The sequence below is a fragment of the Diadema antillarum genome, unplaced genomic scaffold, assembly GCF_040938485.1.
Source record: "Diadema antillarum isolate AM-2024a unplaced genomic scaffold, OU_Dant_1.0 seq00001565_RagTag, whole genome shotgun sequence".
Taxonomy (NCBI): domain Eukaryota; kingdom Metazoa; phylum Echinodermata; class Echinoidea; order Diadematoida; family Diadematidae; genus Diadema; species Diadema antillarum.
Window position 1 is genome coordinate 255,242 of NW_027272288.1, and position 25,320 is coordinate 280,561.

General features: G+C 37.6%; 1 protein-coding gene across 3 annotated transcripts; it reads left to right on the forward strand.

Annotated features, from left to right (window-relative positions):
* The first annotated feature begins 4,397 nt into the window (after window positions 1–4,397).
* Window positions 4,398–24,412, forward strand: LOC139710795 (1-aminocyclopropane-1-carboxylate synthase-like protein 1). 3 transcript variants are annotated; one of them, XM_071622703.1, is made up of 13 exons: window positions 4,398–4,514; window positions 6,254–6,565; window positions 7,851–7,910; window positions 9,270–9,410; window positions 10,226–10,292; window positions 13,758–13,855; window positions 14,132–14,209; window positions 14,774–14,874; window positions 15,881–16,022; window positions 17,107–17,251; window positions 19,812–19,954; window positions 20,439–20,592; window positions 22,542–24,412. In XM_071622703.1, exons 2-13 carry the CDS (start codon window positions 6,431–6,433, stop codon window positions 22,598–22,600), a joined length of 1,323 nt encoding a protein of 440 aa, XP_071478804.1. In that variant the 5' UTR covers window positions 4,398–4,514; window positions 6,254–6,430; the 3' UTR covers window positions 22,601–24,412. The 3 variants fall into 3 exon arrangements, with proteins under 3 accessions (XP_071478804.1, XP_071478805.1, XP_071478806.1); XM_071622704.1 differs by having other exon boundaries at window positions 4,400–4,514; window positions 6,407–6,565; XM_071622705.1 differs by lacking the exon at window positions 6,254–6,565 and having other exon boundaries at window positions 4,403–4,514.
* Window positions 24,413–25,320: the final 908 nt, after the last annotated feature.

Here is a 25,320-nt window from a genome sequence, read left to right on the forward strand (position 1 = left end):
TGCCAGCAGGCCAAAGCAAATGCATACATATAAAGAAATACATATATATATATATATATATATATATATATATATATATATAATCTCGACCAGGAGCAGACGTATACCCTTGTGTGTATGTCTGCTTCAGAAACGGATTTTAATCTAACATCACATCGCATCCTGGTCACTGATGAAGAATGCGATGACTAACCTGTTTGGTGTCTTGTTTCTAAATCATGCGCTTTCCTCGCCAGGATAAAGCGTTTTCAGTCTAATGCCATTTTAGGTTTTTATCACATATATATATATATATATATATAAGCAATTTGTTTCTGATCGGCGAGTCCTAAGAAGGTATAGATTCACAACAGTAGTTTAGTATTAAAAACTCCGTAAGAGACGTAGTTTTGACAAATGTATTGACTTGACAAAGCCCTATAATGAGCGAAAATTCGTCAAAACTACGTCTCTCACGGAGTATTTAAATTGAACTACTGTTGTATATATATATATATACATATATATATATATTTTTTTTTTAAATTTATATATATATATATATATATTAGGCTACCTCTTATTCACGCAAAATCTTTTCTGAAGAGAGCTATAAAGCTTGTTTTAGTGAGCATGAACAACTATACACTCTTGCATTATTTTGCCATGAATACAGTACATCAATTTAACAACACGCGATATAAAGGGATAAAATAGAAGTCAAATCTTATGGTCAAAATCCCACAGACCGCCAGCTTTAGGAATTGTGAACTAATTCAAGATGTTAGAGTTGTAGAAAAGGATGAAATAGAATGAATAATGTAGACTATGCAGACTATCGGACATCAACATTTAGCTTAATAGATACACTTAAATTGCAATCCATTGAAAAGATACTAGAATATCAGTATTGTATATTGGTCTATGAAATAGTTAATGACGCAGCCCCATCTTATCTTTGTAGACTTCCTCCCGACGTAACGTTACATATTATCCTACCAGGCATGTCCTAACAAATCAGTTACCTAAGCCAAAAACAGACAATATGAAGAAATGTTCCTTCTCGTAATCCGCTTGCAAAATGTTCAACTCACTACCAATTTCCGTTCAATCATCCCCTTCATTACCAGTTTTCAAGAAACGCCTCCGGCTTAACCAGTCCATCGTTTGATTTAGTTATAATTTCATATGACCACCTCTTGCATTATGTCTTATTATGTTTTCATTTGTATTTTCTATTTGTACATATGTTGCCCGATATCATTTGCAATTCGTATTTGATTTTGTAACCTTTGTATGTGATGCAGGGATCCTTTGCAAAGCAGGCCATTGGACCTCTGAACGGGACAACCCTGCTTTTATCAAAGAAAACTTGAATAAAATAATAAATACATAAATGATCACAAAAATAAAGACTATCGATAGAAAAGCGATGACACAAAAATATTTTCATTTTCTAAGCTATCGACACCGCACTTTATGTTGCTTCTCCTGAAAGCATGGAGGATAATGGTATTTCGTCGATATATTTCTTTATCAGGTCAAGAGAATGTTTTTTCATAACAAAAAATTGGTTCTTGCGTTTGCATGTGTGCGCTTTAAAGCAAAGGGGAGGGAGTAGTCAATATGTATTTAACTCATAATTTATATTCAACACTTCTTAAAATATAATCATTGCTATTCACAGATGCATTATCTTCGTCTATTTTTCGCTGATTTACTAAAATTGACATGTATAACATAATACAAAACGGTTTCTGGTATCTGATTCCTTTTCGTATATAAGGGGTTTCGTAATTAGCTCACGTTAACATTTGTACAATATATTTAACCTTTCCTTTTTCTCCAGTGGTGCAGGGTTTTTCCAACTAAATCTCTTTCCCGACCGATTTCATTCCACAAAACGAATCTTGTGAAGATTTTTGCTTATAAAGTTTTGAAAAGAGACTATAACGAGATGAGGTCATCCTTATAGTGGTTGAGAATAATATCACCATATAAAAACAGGTGGAACTGCATAAGCCTATAATCCCTTATCAATGTCCAATACGACCTTTATCTTCTTCACCATTAACTGATCAAAGTCAGAATAATTATAAAGGTTCCCATACATGGGATAATGTAGCAGTTTTAAGAAGTTATGGTGATCTTAAAGGACAAGTTCACCTTCACAGACATGTGGGTTGAGTGAATGCAGCAATATTAGTAGAACACATCAGTGAGAGTTTGAGCAAAATCGGACAATCCGTTAAAAAGTTATGAAGTTTTGAAGTTTCTGCTCAGTCACGGTTGGATGAAAAGACTACTATAGCTTGTGATGTCACATGAGTACAACGATATAAAGAAAGAATAAAGAAAATTCAACATATTTCCATTTTTCTCGCATAACAAAAGAACACTCGACTTCTCTCTTTCAGAAGGCAGGGGGAATAATATTACCCTTAACATACGTCAGTAGCAAGTCGAAGAAATGTGCACTTTATTCAAAAAGTTTTATGAAATTCTCTTTTAATTTTCCTTATATAGTTGTACGCATGTGACATCATACACTACATAGCAGTCTTCTTTTCCAGCAGTGACTGCGCAGACACTTTAAAAATTCATAACTTTCGAACGGATTGTCCGATTTTCCTCAAACTTTCACAGATGTGTTCTACTGATATTGCTGCATTCTCTCAACCCTTATGTATATGAAGGTGGACTTGTCCTTTAAGAAAAATGGACATTTACATGTATTTCACCCTGGAGATGCTTTTCAGTGTTTTACGCTGGCGAAGTTCTGTTCAGTTCCGGACTAATGGAAGAGGGGTGGGCTTAGTTCACCTTTAGTTCCATATTGTCCTTTTCCCTTTAAAGGGGGAGGCTAGTAACTGATCAGTGGGAATCAGTGGAAATGCTGGGAGATGATTTTTCCAATCCTTATGGGATTCATTCAAGAGTTCATTGTATATCTATTGTTGTGTAAAAATGATTTGCTTCAGAACGGTCTCATATTCAAGTAATGTGCAGATTAATGCTCCGTCACTGACCAGGGACGCTAACCTGGAAGCATTAAACTGCACATTACTTGAATATGAGACCATTCTGAAGCAAATCATTTTCACACAACAATAGATATACAATGAACTCTTGAATGAATCCCATAAGGATTGGAACAATCATCTCCCAGCATTTCCACTGATTACCACTGATCAGTTACTAGCCTTCCCCTTTAAGGTTTTGTTCTCTGCATGCACTTGATTTTGAAAAACTGCGATGGCAAAATCGACAATTACGTCTATAGCAATCGCATGTTTTAGTCCAGGAAATAAATAAGTGTATGGGAAGAAATTTTTAGGCTATAGGGACGTAGCGAAACTTTAATCCGATTGACGAATCAGAATCATCAAATTGAATATTGAGATCTATCTTTATTTTTTTTTTCTAATGAAAGTTTTCCAATCACTTGTTATCACCTGTTAATCACTAGGGCCTATTCAGTGGTCGATTGCAGACGAAAGTTATGTATGCTAGCATATACTTATGGCTTAAAATAACAATCTTTACTGAGCGTTTCGAAGTTCTGCACAAAAAGAAATTGACCACTAAATAAGGAAAAACCTTGACATCCGCTTCATTCCAGAATGAATAATGCAACAGAGCATTTTATGAACAGAACTCAGAACTCGCGGGAATTAGTGAAAATATCACCCACTGCCTATATATGAATATTCATATCTATCTGAAGTTATTGTATAGCAATAACACGGTCAGTATTTTCATTTTTCTTTGCCCGGGGATAACCATGCACTCAGTGTGCATGGGACCAGCTTGCAAGTTTGAAAAACAAGTAAGACAATAGATTAAGAGTTGTTTATCGAGTATTGCAAAATGGGCTATAAATATAAGCGTCATTCTTAAACATTTCAAACTAAGGCCATCATCAGACAGAGATGTTAAGATTAAAAATATCCTGTATTTTCTTATTATTTGCTTTGTTTTTTTAGCAGCTTTAATTACAAATATCTCAACTTAGCAAGAATGGAGTCAGATCTTTTGCGATAAAACTCTTCAAATAAATATATAATGAATAGATATATAGATAGATAGAAGGATAGATAGCTAGCTAGCTAGACAGATAGATAGATAGAGATTGATTGATTGACAGATAAATCCATTGAATGATTAATGAATTGACTGACGATGAGAGGATTAAGAAATGTTCCGGAAACGAGGCATCCGGATGGGGACACCAGGGGAAGGCCAGTCACCGGGACTTGACCTCGAAGAAGACCCAGGTGCGTCTTCTGGGGGAGTGCTTCCAAGTGAACGTCTTGTATGGAGGCTAGGGTCCAATGTGCAAAGAAAGAGCTGCCACGGTTGTGTAGATACAGTAATTACTATGTTATCGCGTGACTCCAGGTTTGTTGGAGTGTTTCACCACGTGAAAACGTCCTGGTTGGTCACCATTCTCATAAAAACAAATTCAATTCAAGTTCGTGGGACCAGCAGAAATACATTGCCGTAGTCGGCGCAGTACATCTAGGGCATAGCAGGTAAGCGACGTTATTTTCTTAATTTTTCCATCTCAGATCTGAGATCGACAGCCTGATCTCTCTTCTTCTTCTTCTTCTTCCGATAAAGTGCTGCCCTCAAATGGTCGAGGATGAACGCACTGCGCTCTTAAGTTCTTCAATGAAGTAAAAATGAGAAGAATACCAGAAATCTCTCATCTTCAACAAACACTTGTTTCATTAATGTTAATATTCCACTGGTAAAGCGCATTTGACCATGGTAGGCCTACGTTTATGGAAAATGCGCAATGTTAAGGTATTATTATGATTGTTGTCGTTGTTGTTGATATAATTGATATTATTATTATTATTATTATTATTATCATTATTATCATATCATTATCATTATTAGGCCTATATTATCATTATTATCATCATCGTCATCATCATCATTATGAAAGAAGGAGACCTTACGAATATATGGATATTAGTCGTCACCCGATACAGTAGACTCCCGTTGACTAGTGTACGAAGTCCTCGGGACAAGCGGTTCGTGATCCTCACAGGCCCCTATCGAAATTTTGTTGTAGCCGAACATACAGGCGAGCATTAGCTCTGTTCAGAAATGGTTGTGCCCCTATTGCCCTTGAAACCGGACGTTATAAGAATGTCCCACACGATGAAAGATTTTGTATAATCTGTAATTCTGGTGATGTAGAAGATGAGTTTCATTGTTTTATGATTTGTTCTGCATATGATGATTTCAGATCACAATTATTCAGTATTATATCAGAAAGAGATCTTACTTTCCCTCAGTTACCCATTTCCCAACAATTCCTTTTTTTTATGTCATGAGAGTCACTGTGCTGTCAAGTAGCCAGTTTTGCCAACCTTAAAGTGCCGTAACAATTTATTATATTCCCACAACTGAATATCTCTTTTATGTGTTATTTAGCCCACTATACTCTCTGTTTTATTATGTTAAATTATTTTTGTCTGTTTGTCTTACATGATATATTCATATAATTTGTTAATGTATATCACTCCTAGGCCTTTTTAGGCCGGCCGTCCGTGTGACGGGTGTGATTTTTAATAAAGAATTAACTACTACTACTACTATATACCTTTTTCATATTATGACATGTTTAGGCCTAGTAGATTATCTTCAAATGTTTTATTGTTTTTATTATATCAATAAGGACATGAACATAAAACGTATACACCGTAGTTGTCATTAAGTTAGGTCGATCTATATACTTTTAAATTCATATTTGTAGGGCCTATAATAATTATGGAACATATTATAGATATTCTGCAAATGTATTGTGTATCATACATTGAAACTGCATGAAAGTAAGCAAACCTACATAGATAAGGCCTTTTATAAACATGATAAACCGGTGTTACTGTTTTAATACGGCAGCTTCAACAATATAAGTAATTAATTACAGTGCAATACTTGTACGGGTGTAATATGATCGGATGAGCTTTAAAATCACTTTCCATGAGAATTGAACATAGAAGACATACTGTGCGAAGGACAGTATCATAGAGGTATACAATGAACGCACTGGTATGGATCAGGCAGTAACAAATGGGTCAGACGTCGTACACACACCGGGCACATTACTTCACTCATTCATTCGTTCATTGTACATCGCACTACCCTTCGCTGTGCATGTGTTGCGGGGATCATTACATTGTACATTTCCCCTTAGCCATGTACGTTCATGTCATTGAAGATGGTAACCGTTGCACTGACTTGTTTTCATTGCACGCAGCGTTTACACAGCGTGCGGAGCTAGCTACCTCTGTGTGTTTAGCCCTGGCCGCCGGCGCGCATGGGGCAAGTCAGCCAGCAGACCAGCTCAGGGCAAGCGCAGGACGTGTGCAAATGACGATACATTGTGTACTACTGAAAACATTTTGTTTAGATCGAGACCGTTGTGTGGAGCAAGATGGCTAGTCGCTTTGGAGCATACTTATCGAAGCGAGGAGAGCGTTTCATCCAAGTGATCAAAGCAAACCCCGTGCATATGAATCAGATGGGGAAAGCTATGAGAAATCCATATCATCCCACGGAGAACCCTCAGGTTTGTCCTGCTTGTTCATGTTATATAGACATTGCATTACGTTGCCGTTCATGTAGGCACCTGCGCATCACAGTGTAGTACTGCGTATAGACCTGGCGACCTTGGATCATGGGAACATTATTCTTAAATGCGTTCACCTTTACGGACCGTGTTCCCCCGATCCTCCTCATCTATATCTCCATGTATAGCGTATACCAGACGTCATTTTTCTTATGAATATTTTTGTTACAATTTTATTGCGTTTTGAGTGGATGTGACTGTGTAAAACTGTAATGTTATCAAGTCATAGATCCGTGATCAGCAGAGCCGCGTACGTAACTGGGATTTTTTTTTTTTTTTTTTTGGGGGGGGGGGGGGGGGGGGATGGGGCAGGCGGTTGTTGGGGGTGCGATGGGAGCAAGGGGGGTGGGGAAGGGGAGGTGACGCTACACTAGAGAAGGAGCGTATCGAGCGGAGGCGGGTAACCCTGTAGAATATCAGGGGGAAAAAGTGATGTTAAAGAAAATACTACACGTCATAATAATAATAATAATAAGGTCTTATTTATCCAGGGTAGCCTCTTCAGTGTTGTCAGTGCTCTACCAGAGGGCCTGCTATTATTATTACCCTAGGACATAGTGGGTGAAAACATCTTGTCCAAGGACGTAAGCACTGGGCGGGATTCGAACTCGGGTCCTCCGAACGAAAGTCGGGAGTCTTATCCATAATGCCACAGAGCCGTACGTAACTGGGATTTTTTTTTTTTTTTTTTTTTCGGATATGGGGCAGGCGGTTGTAAGGGATGCGATGGGAGCAAGGGGGGGGGGGGGGGAATTGAAGGTGACGCTACACAAGAGAAGGAGCGTATCGAGCGGAGGAGGGTAACCCTGTAGAATATCAGGGGATATAATAGTTGTTCATTAAAGTTTTTAAACATGCGAATAAAACGACATTCTATTCATGATTTTTGTTGCCGATCAAATTATTTGAAAATCTGCTTTCCGAGTTTATATGTAGTGGCGCTATTCGATATTTGTAAAGGGCTGTTCTCATATGACTGAGCTGATGTAGGCCCTATAACCAGCGTTATATTTGGTAATAAATCTACCTCGTATAGGTAATAATTGGTAATATATGTGATTGATAATAATAATTGTCGATACTTTTTATCGCTGAAACTGCTGTAGGGAGGGATGGATAATAACCATTCAAGGTGAAGGCCATCGTAATGAAGGTAATTTTTAGAAGTCCAAAGTGTTCTTTTAATAATACTTTCCGAACGTGTTTTCTTCTCCTTTTACACCAGGGCCTCGTGAATTTGAGCACAGCACAGAACACCTGTCTGGCGCCGATCATCGTTGAGAAGGTAGGCCTATACTTAATCTTTTCATTCTTGTCGTAATTTTTCCTCAACGACTGTGGTTTAGTAATCGGAGTTAGGCAACGGATATACTGTATTGAACAAAAAATATCGCATCACACAGCGTTCTCTGTAATAGTACTAATACGGACTTTACCTATCAAAATGTAGACCCTATACAACTAGCTTTGAGGCGCAAGAGATACTATAACTTTAAACAGATCCCTCCATGCACCCGGACCTGAATCTTTTTTCTATCTATATTCTATTTACAAATGTAGGCCTATACATTATATATATTTTTCATCCATCGTTACTGATGGAATATATAAGATTGTAATTATTAATAAAGTAATTATCGTAAGAGGAAAATGTGTTTGATGGTCCATTATCATTCCTGGGCCCCTTTTTGTAAAGAGCTACGATTGATCTTACGCTCGATTTATTGAGCGTAACTCAGTAAATGGAGCGTAAGTTCAATTTTGAGCGTAAGTCTTGTTTCATAAAGACTCTTACGCTTGATTTCAAGAAAATGAAGAGTAAATTTCAGTTGATCGAGTGTTACTTGCCATCCAAAGTTGTTTATGAAACGCAATTTGCAACTTTTACGCTCAATCTTTATGAAACAGGCCCCTGACTCGTTCCGACTGTAGGGAAGAGTCCAGTCATTATAGACTAAAGTCATTGATATCAACTAAGCGTATCATCATGATACACAGATCAATCTACTCATTATCATAGAACATGATAACTCCATATATATGCATTCTAAGCCAAGGAAACAGTGTTTGCCTGCTGACTTCTCTTGAAGCCTGAGGTAAAATGTAACTGCGGGATGGCAATTGTGATTTTTTTTTACGTACAGTTGAGTACATTATACAGTGTACGTTACGTTTATTATCAATATGATATAAAGCAGTGGAATCTTGTATATTTGGTAAATACACATGTACACCGTTTATTAAAATGCCGTTTAATTGTTGTGGATTATATTGTGAAATTTATGCTTATCTGTTTGGATAGATAATCAAGAGTTATGCATATACCATGATAAAGCAATGAAAATAACATGAATTAAAGTGCTTCGCTCTCTTTAATCAGTCTTTCGGGAAAGTATCACGTCATTATAACCAAACATTCATCCTTCATTCCTCATCCAATTCAAAAGAGTTCAGTGCAGTTTGATAATGTTTGGCGCTGATGTCGAGGGAAACATGACGCATAAAACAAAATATATACCATTAGTTACGAGGCCTCTAACTTCACCGGATCTTAATGGATCTTGTGGAAAAGTCTAGGCCTGGTTTATTACCATGGTAACCCATCTTTCACCTCGGTCTTCTTACACCATCCCTCAACTACCAGCTAAACCAACGGGAGTTCTTGCAGTGGGAGCCATGGATGCTACCGTACACGGAAAGGCCCTGCCTGTGGCGACTCCGCAAAGCAGTGGCTAGCTTTCTCACTGAAGAGACGGGAGCGAAAACACCGCTGGATCCCAATAACGTACGATATAATCTTCACACAGATCTTCCTTGATATCTCCCTCCGTATAAACATACATAGGCCTAGTCGGTTTTCGGCATTTGATAAACGATGTTATCCATAACTATTAGGGGCTCCCAAACTATTTTCAAAGTACTGCCGAAAGTTTTCCCCGTATCTCGACGCATGCAAAATAAGAAGGGTCTGATACATCTAAAAATCGCATAGTTTATGGTGCATAGTATAAAAGATCAAGAGTTGAGTGTGGAACAGCTTGGTTTTCTCGTTCTTCATCGTATCCCGGTGTTACATTGTTGCTTTTTTTCATGAAATATATTTAAAGAGGAATTACGTGTTCTTAATAACAAATTTTTCGAAGTCATCTCATAAACGTGCGATTTTGTTTTGCCCTGTTTTGTTTTGTTGGTGCACGTTTGGATCACCTCGCTGAGGACCATATTATTATTTTCAAAAACACTCCGAAGATATAAGTATGAGTAAGAGATCATATGATTAGCATTCTGACGGAGAAATCAAAGCTCTCATATCAGTTAGGCCTGTCAGCATGTTAAGGGCTATGATGCTTTTAAAGATTTCTTATATGAAGTAATTCGGTAGAATAAAAAAGTAAATTTGTATACCGGTAACTTTTTTGAAAGTTACGTCTCTTTCAAATTAAGGGTATTACCGTAGCTCGTGAAGGTGCGCATGTAGAAACAACGGTATTTGAAAGGGCAAATTATAATAATAATATAATCGCATTTGCGTACCACTCCACGCCAGAAACACTACTACAACTATTTGTGTTCGTCTTTCAACCCTTGACCCATCCACAGGTGATGATAGTAAATCGTGTGACAGCCATAATGTACATTGTCGCCTATCTCCTCTCCGACGAGGGTGGTGAGTAGGTAAACTAAAGGTGACGCTATTAATTCATTTTACTGTGATTACACGTGGCAGAATACAGAGATAGCATAAGAAATAAGCTTTGCGAACGGTGATCTCGTCGTGACTCTCCTGCAAACGATTTTCAATATTTTGTTTACACTTATTTTTTTTTTACCTTGTTGAGAAAGTTTTAGCCTTGTTGCTGGACCAAACTCTTTTTCAAAAGTTACGGGATGTTTTTAAACAAAAGAATGTCATTTACGAATTATTGTCCCTTATATCTCCCATAGAGGGGATTAAAGAAAGAGAGAGATATTTATTCTTTTTTTTTTTTGTGGTTATGCTGTACTTTGTATTTGTGCAAAGATATGAAATGAACTTGAAGGGAATTGAATTAGCTCAAAAAAGGGGGCGTGATCACACCCCCCCCCCCCCTTGAGGGATTTTCAACAAGCAATACGGGACAAATTTGCTGACAATGCAGTCTCTAAACCATGAGCTAAGTTTATCAGAGAACGTGCATGTAATGTAGTTTATACATAGAATTAACACAGGCGTCTGATGCTTGTTTAGAATCATTAAAGAGTAGAGCGTAGAAATGCGTTTATTGTATCACGAAGCTTGGTGGCCCGAGTTGTAAACGTATTTACTGAACATTGGGTATTTTTTGACACATGCACAATGCATAAATGTACGCCCTTTCGATCTGGCTGCTTTAGCGAACGGAAGACTGTTATACAAACAGGACGATCAATGGGGAAGTTCAAAGATTCATGTTTTATTGGTCTGATAAACACGTCGGTCGTATAATTTATTTACCCGACTTTTAAAGGGATGTAGTTGGTTGAGATGAGTATTCAGCTTTTAACTTTTTGCGAGATACTTAGAAACCACTTTATGAAATATAGAGCATATATACAATACTAAGAAGAATTCAAAATTTACTAGATGAAATTGGTATTGAAATGACATATCCAAAAACAAAGGAAAACAAAGCAATTCTAGTAAAAATTAGGACCCACCTTTTATCAGGATTCCTTTGTGTGGGATATCGCAGTCATTTCAAAACCAATTTTTATGAAACTTTGTATTCCTCTAGGAGTTATGCTCTTTCACATTATCATAGGTTTCTCATTATCTAAAAATGTCAAAAGAAGTTGGAAACTCTCAATGAAACTGTGCCATCCCTTTAATACTCGCCCCATTTTTTTCTACTGATATTACTCACCTATACTTTGATGTTCGGAGAGTAGGAAACACCGTTATGTACTCGCATAAGATATCGGATCAATTAATCATGTTCATAGGCCATGTAGGCATTTCAGAATGTATAGATAGCATTGCGTGGTGCAAACCAAAGTCGCCAGTCGTAAGACCACACCATATACGACTTTTGGTCGCACGACGGACAGACTTTGGATCCGAAATAAATCACAATAGCCTCAGAATAAACACGCTTGTTTATTTCAGATCCATAGTCACTTAGTCGTGGAACCGAAAGTCGTGTGGCGTGGTCTTTAGTCGTACATTTACCAGACTTTTAAATCTTTTTTTGTATTAAGTTGTATTGCTCATCTATCATCTGATGTTCAGAAAGCAGGAAACTCCATTATGTTGGCCTTCTGACATAAGATGATTATAAAGGATCGATATATTAACCTTGTTCGCAGGCCGGGCATATCGAAGTTTAGATTATTACATGATACAAACAAAAGTCGCCTGTCGTAATGAAAGAGTTAAATGGTAACAGACACAGGAATCAACGCATCCAACGACTGAAATTTGTTGTCGACTTCAGTACAAACTTCCATCTAACATAGACTCACATCCATCAGCCCATTAAAGACTAACACGATTTGTTTTCATAGTGCGATGTCCCTTGCTCAAGGCCATACAGGCATTACCGGAACGTGTGGGACTTTCGGCCCTCTTTAGGGCTGCAAGAACATTAGCGCTGGCTTATGTTGCACTTCTGTAGACCTCTCAACCATTCCGAAGTTGGAAAGAATCTGTATTTTGACTGTTTTCACCTCATGTTTCAATAGAAGTTTGCTGTTTTTCTAGTTAAGTTTTCTAAACTCTTATAATATCATAGGAACTCCTCTTTGCTATATTTTTTTTTTCAGCCAAATGATCCATTTTTTTTTTGGTAGTCAGAAAGGATGGGCTGTTGGCTTCGGTACTATTTGTAAAGGTTGTAATTTATAAAGGTTTGTTCCACATTATTTCATTATTTCTTGGTATAGACTTGGAAGGCCCACGACAAAAAAAAAAAAAAAAAAAAAAAAAAAAAGGAAAAAAAAGCCATAGTCAAAAACAAAACACAAACGAACCACAAAACAAACTTTGCACTTTATGCAATTGATTTTATGATTACGACTAAGATGCAAATCAGTTAAAGCCACCTCATACAATCCCTATCCTCACAGGTTCCAGCGGTAATTTCATTGATATTCAAGAGCCGTTTAATGATGCCATGCCTTAATATAGACGATACGATGAATATAATACAATTTTTTATACAATTTTTCATATAAAATATATAATTACATTATACAGATACATATAAATCACACAGGTTTTACGTAACCAGCATAACGCATTGCATAGAACTTTGATGTTCTGTATCCTGTTAACATTTGTAAAGTATCTGTTTGTCGTTTAACCCTAACTTACCTGGGGGGGGGGGGCATCTTTTGACGAATTCCGCGACCATCGGCGCGCAAAATTTTTTGACCGCGCCGCTCGCTGACTTTTTACTTTGGATCAAGTCTCGCGCGACTTTTGAGACCAGATTTGTCGCGCCCGGGCATACCGTTCCGAAGCCACGCCCCTTCAAAAAATTTTCGTCAACCCCAAAATTGCTCAAAAACGTGATTTTGTGTACAAAGTCATTACAAATTGTTTTTTCAATTAATTCATATAAACACTCATATTCTTGATTTTAATGGCTGAAATCAATTTATTTTAGTATGATTATGCTTTAAAAAATGTGTATGACAAATTCTGCTAAAAAAACAACAAAAACAAAGGTTCGAAAAAACAAGGAAATACATAAAAAATGATAAAACAATAAAAAACATAAGAAATTAATTTCGATACTGATTTTTTTTACGCACAAATGTTCAGAATGTCACTAGGAATATTTACACCAAAAAATCAGCATTCCATAAGATTTTAAAAGCCAATTACAGACGAAAATGAGGTTTTTGCATATATTTGCATAATCAATTAATTTGAAAGGGAAAATGCAATTTTTTTGAAAATTTAACTGAACGGTCTTGTAGATTACATCCAGCTTTATGTTCATGCAAAATTTTGCGGCGATCGCGCGATCAACGGCCGAGATCTGAAGGGGGCCATAGTGCCCCCCTCCCCCCCAGGTAACTTAGGGTTAATGTATGAGATATTATGCATTAATTTCTAAGCATTACTCAAACCAAATACATGTATGTTTCTTTGACTGTAATGATACAGACACCTTCCTGTCCCCGACGCCGATGTACGGTGCTATTCCCCGGGACTTTGAGGCGCTCTCAAACGTGACGGTCTACCCCGTGCCGCTCAGCAGCGAGGTCTCTGATAGTTTTTTGTTTTGTTTTTTAGCTTACTTGTTTGTTTGTTTGTTTGTTGGTTGGTTGGTTTTCGTGTGTATGTCCTTTCTTCCTCGATCCACATCTGTATTCCACGTTTGTCTTTTCGTATGTCTGTTTTTTTTTTTCTTTGACATACAATGTTAATACTTCTCTAATTAGTTGATTCAATACTTGGATTTATACTTGCTCGTTATTGCAAACATGATCACGTTCACTGTGTAATCTCTTCATCTGGACTTTTTACGCACTATACAGCCGGGACCGAATGGAGGGGACGCATATGAACTCACCGATGAGATGTTGGAGGCAGCGCTTAATGAAGCTAAACAGAAGGTTCGTTCGCATCTGAATTTGATCTAATTGCTGTCATCAAGTTTTAGCTGCCTTCATTGTCGGTTATCTCATTATCCGAGCGTTGCTAGTCATCGCTGTTTGATGTTACTTCAACATACCTGTAGTGGAATACGGAAAGTTTGCACCACTTTTTAACTTCTTATAAGGGTCGTTTTTGGAATCGTTGATGTCACTCTGTTCTTCAGTCTTTGGTTTTTCATTGTGATCAAAACTGCAGAGATGTAGTTCTTTTTTTCTATCCCTTTCAAAAAATGCATGAATTCCAATGCAGAGATGCAATGTTGTCGCTCTTCTCACAAAAGAAAGAAAAGATTATCAAGTGTTTTGTGCAACTTCTTCAGTATTCGTTAGACTGCAATACCGATGAATTGCATTAAAGAATCTTTATCATCATTACAATTGCTATAGCCTTACTGTTCATCGTTGTTATGATTATCATTGTAATTAGTATTGCACTACCATTCACTCATCTCCAGCATAGACACCTTCTCAAAATGAACAGAAATGAATATAATCATGAGAATAATGTCTGTTTCGTCACAGGGTCACAAGGTCACGGGTCTATTTCTCGTCAATCCACAAAACCCGCTGGGGATCGTCTACACAAAGGAGCAAGTTCTCACTTACATGAATTTCTGCAAGAGGTAATAATATAAACGTTAAAAATATATATATTTACATCATTACTCAAGGAAGGGGTGGATCATTGAAATTGGCTGTTTATTAAGTTTTATATAATTATTTTTTTATAGTGCACGTAAGTATTGACGTAAGTATTGACGGAAGGCTTTGGTAATAGCCTAAACCAATGACTACAAAGTTTCAGCTTCTATAGAGTCCAAAGCGACGTCGAAAGTGTCGTAAACAGTATCATAAGATTAGAAACTTGAATAAAGCTGTTACAGGGGAACCTTGTGCGTCTTTGGTGTCCAGATGCCGGGCAAAACATGCCAGTAACCCGCAGCGACTGGTTTCCATCCTTCGTCTTTGTCAGAGAGCAGTTTGATTTAGATAGTCGGTAGATTTGGTGTCTTTATCTGGTCATTATGGAATGTCATTGGAACAGTACTAATCCGCAGAGAGAGTAACCTCCTAGTTGCAAAAAAAAAAAAGAAAAGAAAAAAAGGATGAAATTGTTACATATTGCCAGCTTGTAGGGACTAGATAAAACGAAAGCTACTACTCCAATGACGAGGTGCAAAAGTCTCTTCAATTTTCGAGCGTGAAAGTAATGTAAGCTAATTTTGATGATCAAGGTGAGCTTGACAAGATCCTTTTAGATGTCATCTCCACTTTCAAAACTATGAAGACTACTCCAGAGTATTACTAGGGCAGTTGTCTTTAGGAATTGTGTGGTAAAGCAAAAACAGCTCGTCCTCAACGTGTTCACAAGTGAACGTTACCGAAATTCACTATACAGCGGTGTGAACGCCGTATGCTTCGTTCAGTGTGAACGTGAATGCATGTAAACATTTAAGTGTGAACGTCACATTAGTACTTTCAGGAACTTGAATTAGGATACTAATAACGTGTGGACATCACCGCAGATCGCTTCGATTTCAGGTGTGAAAGTCACTTCAATATTGATGCCTTAACATTATGGTGATGAGTGCAAGCATTTTCTCCTTTCTCTGACGTCACAATACAAAGGCATGAAATCCACTGCATTCTGGACGAGATCTACCTCTGCTGCATATACGACCAGTCAGTCCCGAACTCAAGCGTACTCGGCTTTGACCTGGAAGAGATTCCAGACATCCAACGAACCCACGTCATGTGGGGGTTTAGTAAGGTCAGTGTTATACTCTTTGTCATTAACTTACATGTTTTGTTGGGGTTTTTTATGTATTTCTCTATCTACTTTTTTCAAATTAAGTAATATTAATCTCAATTCTGCATCAATTGATGAAACCCGTTTAGTGTATAAAATACAGTGGACCCCCGTTATAATGAAGTCCTCGGGACCGGCACTTTTCTTTCGTTATATCGAAATTTTGTTATAACGTTACAGAACAAATAGACATTATAAAACACACACACACACACACACATAGAGCGGATAATGGAGAATATGTATTTTTACCTCGTTGTAACCGGAATTTCGTCATAACCGTTTTCGTTATAACGAGAGTGCACTGTATCACGGATCTGGAATTTTTAAAACAAGAAATATGACAACGTTGACTGTCAGTACATACACTTGTAATTCTATTGTCTTACGGCTATGTTAAAAATCCAGTTGTATTTGGAAAGTGACGCGAAAGGAAAGAAGATGAAATAAGACATGCATAGATTGATATGATGATCACGTTCATTAAGTAGCTCCGCCTCTCCTGTGTAAATTTTAGTTGACTGAATTGCACCTTCTGAGCAATTACCAGATATCTGCAAATCGTTTCATCAGATTAAGTCACAGTTTGAATGGGCCAAAACTCGTGTCTTGGAAGCTGTATTTCGCTCTTCATTCATCGTGCGATCTCACAAAAAGGGAAAGACACATCGAACTCGGCCGTTATCCGCGGCATTTTAACGTGTGTACGATGTTTTCCTCGATGCTTGTCGGGCTCGACGAATTTCCTTTCAGTGTCCCTTCTTCTTTGTTCTTTTTCTTTTGAAATCTGCAAATTTTGCGTACTGCCCGTGCTACTCATGTTTCAATAAAAATCATGATTACAATAATTATTCATTGTTTCGTTTCAGGGGCATGATTATTAAGTTTTTGCATTAATTTTTGACGGAAAAGAAATATGCATGGATGGAGACGTATGACTTGTCAGTTCCTAAAAGGTGTTTGTTGGCAAAAGATTTACTCGAGTATTGTGTTTATGGTGGGTATTGAACCAGAAGCCCGATAAATGTCCCTACTATACCTACAGGATTTTGGTATGCCCGGGTCCCCAATCTCTGCCTTCTACTCGTGGAACAAGGACCTCGTTCAGGCAACGTGTAACCTGGCGTCGACATTCTTTGGCATGCCAACCTACAACCAGTTTGCCGCTTCCAAACTATTGGAAGATCGAGGTATAACTAGGCTTGTCAACTTAACTTAATTCCATTGACTTGTTTTAAGCTTTGGCAATAACGTCTTTTTTAACTAAAAAAAAAATATGATGGGAAATTCATAATATTTCCATATTCATGTGTGACAACAACTGGGGACATTACGTTAAAGGAGACTTTATGGTAAAGTCACAACCCGTCTGAATTGCGTCAGCGGTCTTTTGGAAAAGCGAGCTTTGCTTTTCGCCAAACTTTTTCTAGAGTTTTACTTCTTCAGGTCAGGCCAATTTTTTGAAATAATGTTGGCCTATTCATAGAGGCTGGGCAGGATATTTGCGGACATATACCAATGGTAGCAATGTAAATTGAGCTAAAAAAAGTTTCACACAAAAATACTGAGTCTCAATTGGAAATTGATTACTGCACTCAAAACAGTTATGATAGCTACAACATAATACGCAGTTAAGTATACAATAGATGTACAGTGTATGAGGACGAATACATGAGAAGTCATTGTGCAAGCAGGGAGGGGAAACGCAACTAACACATTTTCACCTCTTTATACCCCCGCCACACGTAGTGTGAAGGGGGTATTGTAGGAATCACCGTGATAATGGTGGGTCGGTCGGTCGGTCGGTCGGTCGGTCTGTTGCAAAATCTTGCGTCGCGAACTCCTCCTACAGTTTTGAAGCAATTTAAATGAAACTTAGGGTAAATGATGATATTGAGGTACAGATGTGCAAGACAAGTTTTTTTTGTGTGTTTGTCGGACAATGCGTTGCCATGGTAACCACAATTTTACAAAACCTTGTGGAGGGATCTACTTCCATAGTATTTAAGCAATCAATTTCAAAATTGGTATCTATGATGATCTATAGGTGTAGTTATGCAAGACACTCTTTGTGTTTGTATTTAACAAAGCGTTGCCATGGTAACCGCATGTTTTCTTCGAATTCTGTGGAGTGAACAACTTCCGCAGTTTTGAAGCAATTGAAATCAAATTTTGTAGGCATTATGGCCTTGAGGCATAGATGTGGAACACATAATTTTTGTGTTTGTCAGACAAAGCGTTGTCATCGTAACCATAATTTTACCAAAACCTTGTGGATTGAATAACTTCCACATCATTCAAGCAATTAAGGTCAAATTTAGTATGTATGATGATCGGGAGGTGTAGTTATGCAAGACACCAATGTGTTAATATAAGAAAAATTTATTGCCATGGTAGCCACTCATTTTTGTATCAAATTGAACTATTTAATAAATGAAGGTGAAATTTGGTGTGTATGATGTTCTTTAAGGGTAGTTTTGCAAACTGTCCTTTGTATTTGTATCGGACAATTCGTTGCCATGGTAACCGCATTTTTAAAATCCTTTGGAGTGAACTTCTTCCACAGTTTTCAAGCAATTGAAACCAAATTTGGTAGGCATTATGGCCCTGAGGTATAGATGTGGAACACATAGTTTTTGTTTGTCACACAAATCGTTGCCATGGTAACCACAATTTTATCCAAACCTTCCAGTTGAATAACTTTTCCATCATTCAAGCAATTAAAGTCAAGTTTGGTATATATCATGATCTAGAAGTGTAGTTTTGCAAGACACCAATGTGTTAGTATAAGGAAAACGTGTTGCCATGGTAACCACTCATTTTTGCATCAAAATAGACCATTCAAGCTATGAAGGTCAAATTTTGTGTGCATGATGGTCTTTAAGTGTAGTTATGCAAAATGTCCCTTGTGTTTGTATCAGACAATGCATTGCCATGGTAACCACACTTTTTACCCAAACCTTGTGGAACCAACTGTTACCATAGCACTCAAGCAACTGTGGTCACATTTTGTTTGTATGATTGCCCTCATCACATCACATACTATAAAGCAACACTAGGGGAGGGGGTATTAATCACCCTCGGTGATAATTCTAGTTCCTTCCGGTAGACGCTGATGCCACAGTCTGTCAAAGCGGTAGAGGAGTGGCCTGGGAAAGGGAAATCTCCGGTAGCTACTCTGGGCATGTCCGCCACATGATATGTAGTCTTCTTGGTCTTCGTACGGCCTTCCCCAAAAACAGCATTAGAACTGTAACAAGTGAACGCGAGAGCGAAAGTTGCGAGACCCGAATGCAAGGGATACTAGATAGCTTATTCCCCAAATAGAATGATTTGTCATCTTTTCTATGCTTTGAATGCAGTCGAAACAGGAGACCATAATGATGCTGTAATAAGTCCCTGTCGTATGCGGATGCATACATGAATTGCGCTCCTGTATAGTAAATGGTCTATTTGTTGGAGTCATTCGTCGCAATCCAGGACATGAACTTACCGTATTATCACTAAGTAGACTGCTCTGATTTTCTTTTATCATTCGAATAAGGACCTTATTTTCACCAAATAGGCTCACTCCATTTTTCCGTCAGCAATCTACAAACCAGGCTAATTGATATCAATGATCGTGGTTGAGTATGATGAGTATCGTGATTCTGACAAACTCATTTCCTTCCCTCCCTCTTGTAGTTCCCTTTTTCTCATCCTTTTGCTCTCGCTTTCTTGCCTGCGTTTCGCTCTCTTACTCATCCTCAGAGTGGCTGAGGAATGTCTGCATCCCAACTAACCTCAGCAGCCTCGGAGAACACCTAGACATCACCATAGCAACCCTGGACGAGTTGGGCGTGCCCTACTTGAAGCCCACTGCCGGCTTGTTCATCTGGGCGGATTTTGGAAAGGTACACTTATGATGAGTCAAAACGTTTTGAAATGATAGGGGTAAAAGAAGAAGAAAAAGACAAAGAAGAAGAAGAAGGAGAAGATGATGACGATGACGATGGTGATGATGATGATGAAGAAAAAAAACACAAAATACAGTATAAGGAATTAAGCTGAAAAAAGTATTCAACCGAGACCCTAAAATAAAAACATCTTAATACATAGGCAATACGTAAAACTGCATGAAAACAGATTTATTTTCGAACCAATTTCTAAGTGGAAAGCTGTAATAGGTTTAATTTCCGATTTGCAGTAAGTGAATTGAATACTGGCATAATTTGCTTAGGGCAGATATTTACGTGGTATTTTTCCAAATTGTAAAGAGGAACACAACAAAAGAGAGAAGAAATCATGATAAGTTACTGTCATTTCATTAAAAGAAACCTAATTTAACGATTTACATATGTGATTGACGAGGCAGTGAGCTTGAATATTCCCTTACAGTTCTTGGCGGAGAAAACGCTTGCGGAAGAGGTGCGACTGGCCGAGGCGTTCGAGGGACACGGTGTCGCGCTTCCTCCAGCTTCAACCTTTCTCTACGACGATCCTGGCTTCTTTAGAATCATCTTTGCCGTCCCCAAACATGAACTGTTAGAAGGTGAGTCCCGAATGAAAGCTTGAGGATGGGTGTGGTGGGGATTGTTTAAATGCAGGAGGTTTGATGCGTACCGTTAATCATCATTTAACGCTCGCGAGAACTTAAAAGCAAGAGGAAATTGAAATGATTTCATAATACCGTACAGTGGACTCCCGTTGTAACGAAGTCCTTGGGACCGGCTATTCTCTTTCGTTATAAACGAGCAAATAACCAATAAAAATACATAGAGTGGATAATGTCGAAAGAGGGACCTGAATTTCTAACTTGTTAAAACCGGAATTTTGTTATAACCGTATTTGTTATAACTGGGGTGCACTGTATTACCGGTTCAATGCACTCCCGTTTTAATGAAGTCCTGGGGACCGGCGGTTTTCTTTTGTTATATCGAATTTCGTCACAGGTGAATATTTAGTATATTAACCCTAACTAGGCAGGGCTATTTAGGTAGATGATAGAGCCGGGGGGGGGGCTCCCACCCCCCCCTTCCAGTTCTCGCCCGTCTACCGCGCGATCGCAACGAAAATTGGCACACACATTGCCTATGATGTAATCTAAAGTACCATGAAGTTAATTTTTTTTCACAAATTATCAGAACACTAAATTATGCTAATTTATGCATAATGATTCATGAAACCAGACAATTTGGTATAAATCACTAAATATTAAAAGCAATATAACATCAAAGCTGAATCTCCGAAAATGTATATGCCATGAGTGCAGTAAATGGAGAATATTGAATTTTTCTCTTCAACCAATCATGATCTATTTGACATGTAAGTCGTACTCTCGTCTTTTGGGTAGAGTTACGGTAAGGTACGAAATAATGCTAAGCATAATTATGTGTATGTCTCGTAGCATGTTTCACCAAGGAGGTTTTATACATGGAGTTCCAACTGGCTGTAATTACTCAAACTGTTGTCAGATTTCTATTGATGTACAAAAGAATTCCACAGGTACACTTGTGCCATTGATAATCGATGTTCGACACCGCCGCGGTGCGGTGCGGCGCGGCGCGCCGTCTTGCTGAGCGATCTTAAGATTCATTTTGAACATTATCATAATGTTGGCTATATTTTGTTTACTTATTTATTAAATGAAATGTAATTTCACTTAATCTAAAGCATGTAAAACAAAAGTCAATTCCGTCAAGAAATTTGCGCATAAGTGTAAATCAGAGCTGTATCATGTAAACATGTTTAAAACTCTACAATCCGATATGGAACAATCACTTCAAGTATAATTCTTTATTAATACATGTAGATATATCTGGGCCCAGTTTCATAAAGATGTTCATAAAGTTATGAACGACTTACGAGCGACTGATGATCAGTTCTTGTGGTGAATTATTGAAATTCTAGTAAGTATAGCACATCGCAACTGATCACCAGTCGCTCGTCGTAAGTTGTTACTTCGTAACTTTACAAACAGCTTTATGAAACGCCCCCAGATTAGTGCCTGGGTATGCCCAGTCAAGTAACTTTCATCTTTATTTCAGCATTTTTTGCTCAATTTCGATTCGCGCATCCTCGTGTCTGTACCACCCACCTTTAACAAGTAGGGATAGCGAAAAGTAATTACCATCACAAAGACATAATTTTCCTTTGAAAGTGGCTGGTGATTAAGCAATGAGACACGAGTCAATTGTCTTCGTATCTGCGCGGCAGATCCTATTTGGCACATGCTTCAAATATTTTTGAGCGGCAGCTTCGAACATTGAGCAAATGAAATAAGATGGTTGTGAGCCATTCTCTAGAACCTCCTTGGTTTCACAAAACAAACAGTAGCTTCAGTCATCATCTGTTTGAGCTGTATTTTTGCTCACGTGCAAATAATTGTGTATGTGAGAATGTGTGTGTGCCTCTGTGTACAGTGTAGGCGGCGTTTGATTGACTAGACTACATCTTTAATTTTTTTTTCCCCCACCGGCTTTATATCTCATAAACTTACAGGCTTGAAGAGATTGAAGGAAGTCTGTCTGTCGTTTAGTAAACCGTCAGGAACCGCGTGAGGGCAGCATTGAGGCTGGGAGTATCGGAGAAAAAAAGTAACGTAGGGGATATATTGGGACCTTCGGAGCGACCATTGACGAGGAACATTTTTTCTCCACATATTATTCTTTTCATCATGAAGAGGGGCGCTGTCATGCTTGATGTCCCAAATAGTGTGTCAGCTGACATTTGATTTAGTAAATTTTAGCATAAAATGTTGATGGATGATAGTGTCCGTCCCAACATGTCCATGTTGGCCTACATCATGTCTCTTTACCTGTCATGGTTGCGTTTAAATCGCTGTGGTTATTGTACCACCATCAAAGTCCTCAGGACTGGCAATTTTTATTTTCGAAATTTTGTTGTAGCCAAAAAAAAAAAATACATTGTTATGCATGTAAATAAGTAAAAATGATATCTTAGGAGCCTGAATTTCTGCTTCATTATAACGAGAGTTCGATTTTAAAGGGATAGCACAGTATTGGTGGAGATGAGAATTGGGCTTTTAACTTTTTGCGAGATACCAAGAAAACACTTATGATATAGTACAGAGCATACCATTTTAAGAGGAATTCAAAGTTTATTTGATGAAAATCGGGTTTGGAATGAATGAAACATCCAAAAACAAAGTAAAACAAAGCGATCTTAATAAAAGTGTGGGTCCCACACTTTATCAGAATGGCTCTTTTTTGGATATCTCAGCCATTTCAAAACCAATTTTCATCAAATAAACGTTGAATTCTGCATAGAATTACATGCTCTTTCATATTTCATAAGAAGTTTCTCATTATCTCACCAAAAAATGTTAGAAACCTGAAATTAGATCTCAACCAAAACTGTACGATCCCTTTAACCATACTCATTATAAAGGGAGTGCTCTGTTTGTGAATGGTTTTTAGCACTATTATCTCATACGAATATGTGTGGCAAAGAATAGCTTCATCGCAACTTTCTTTCTTGTCGATATACTGGATCTTTAAAAAAAAAAATTGCTGTAGAATCCACATATGGGGGAAGAAGCAATGGAGATGAAAAGAGCAACTGAACAACTGAAATATGTTTTGTTTTGTTTTTTTTTGTTTTTTAAGAGCGAATATTGATGTAAATTCATCCCTTTTGGTTAATTTCATTGTTTTTCTGAGGCTGTGATGCAGAAGTAGTGAAGTAGTTTTCATTACGTCAGGGTGAATCATGCATTCATTTTTTCAACTTCTGGCAAGGTAGAGAAGCCCTATAGATCACGTAATTATGATTAATCATTCAAAACTTTTCTTTTTCTTTTATCAATGTTTTGTGCCAACATTAACAAAATATACAGAATGCAATGAATGAAATGTCCAGTTACCAAATAATGATCACTTTACGTGATTGCACTGAGCTTCCACTTTGCTAGTCATCAGAGTACAGAATTTTACAGTAGATGCGTGCTTTTCAATATGTACTACAACGTATGTACAAAATCAACATGGAAGGCATGAAAGTGTGATTTTCTGGTGTGGAACTAAGCTTTGTTTTCTGTAAACTATAACTGATTATAATTATGTCTGGCTATGATTTTGAATTTATTGTTAAAGTAAAGACTCAGTTGAGACTGATATCATGAAAGTTTGCTACGAAATATGGTATGAATATAAATAAATACAGTGTAACTAATTCTCATGGTTTGTTTCTGTTCCCCACACGTCACATGCACAGTGGCCTATTTGAAGGTGTAAAACTAGATTTACTTTTTAATAATATAAGCAGGTCAAGGGTACAGCAAGTACTATGTAACTGTTGATTCAAGATATAGATATAAATGCTGCAAATATGTACATCATCATTAATCTTAAAAACAGGTGAAATATAAGATGTACAGTATATCTTTTTATTTTTGCATTTATGATAAGGAATAAATGCTGCAACTACTTTAATAAGTACACCTGTTTGTTTGTTTGTTTTATTTCTGTCATAAACATACATACACATATAAAGTACATCATATGGTACAAAGAAAATGATATATCATGCATAAAATGAAACATACATAATATTATATAACAGGTAATCATAGAAGGTACATTGTACATGCATTGCAGAAACAATCACGACACCTCAAAGAGATATCTTCTGACATCATGCATTTCACTATGTCAAGACATGAGGCTATAGTCTGGTGGAAGTAAAGACTCTCGACATCCACTTGCATAATACGTGTATATGTAACAGTATTACAATGGCTGGTTTACTCTGATGAATATCCTTGTCCACTGGAGAATCATGTAGCACTATAGCTGATGCAGCAAACTCCTAGCCATTCACCTCCAAAAAAACAACAACAAAGTACAAACTCAATTTGCTTCCGTAACTGGATGATGTAACAATATTTGGAGACACTTGAATAATAAGATCATACTGATATCGTTTTCAAACATGAAGTCCTATGTTTTCAGAGTACATGTAGTGATGTTGGTTGCAACCACTTACGTCACATACACTTGTAGAACAGGTGTTGATATTTTAACAAACCAACAGTGCTCTCTTTGATCCTGAATCCATGTACCTTTAACCCTAAAAGGGCTGGGGGGGGGGGGGGGGGAGTTACAGGTCCAAAACAATTAGACTCTCAATGCTTTTAATCAGGCTAAAATATGATCTTGAGCATAATTTGCATAACTAATTAATTAAAATTAGAAATCGATTGTTTAAGAACATCTTATGACACAATCTTGTAGATTCTGACGTGGGTCTCACGCATGCA

Excerpts from the sequence above, each read along its gene's own strand:
- LOC139710795 (XM_071622703.1), top strand. The coding sequence starts at position 6,431 with ATGGCTAGTCGCTTTGGAGCATACTTATCGAAGCGAGGAGAGCGTTTC. Across the intron at positions 6,566-7,850 it reads ATCCCACGGAGAACCCTCAG|GGCCTCGTGAATTTGAGCAC; the intron begins GTTTGTCCTGCT and ends CTTTTACACCAG. Across the intron at positions 14,875-15,880 it reads TACATGAATTTCTGCAAGAG|GCATGAAATCCACTGCATTC; the intron begins GTAATAATATAA and ends CACAATACAAAG.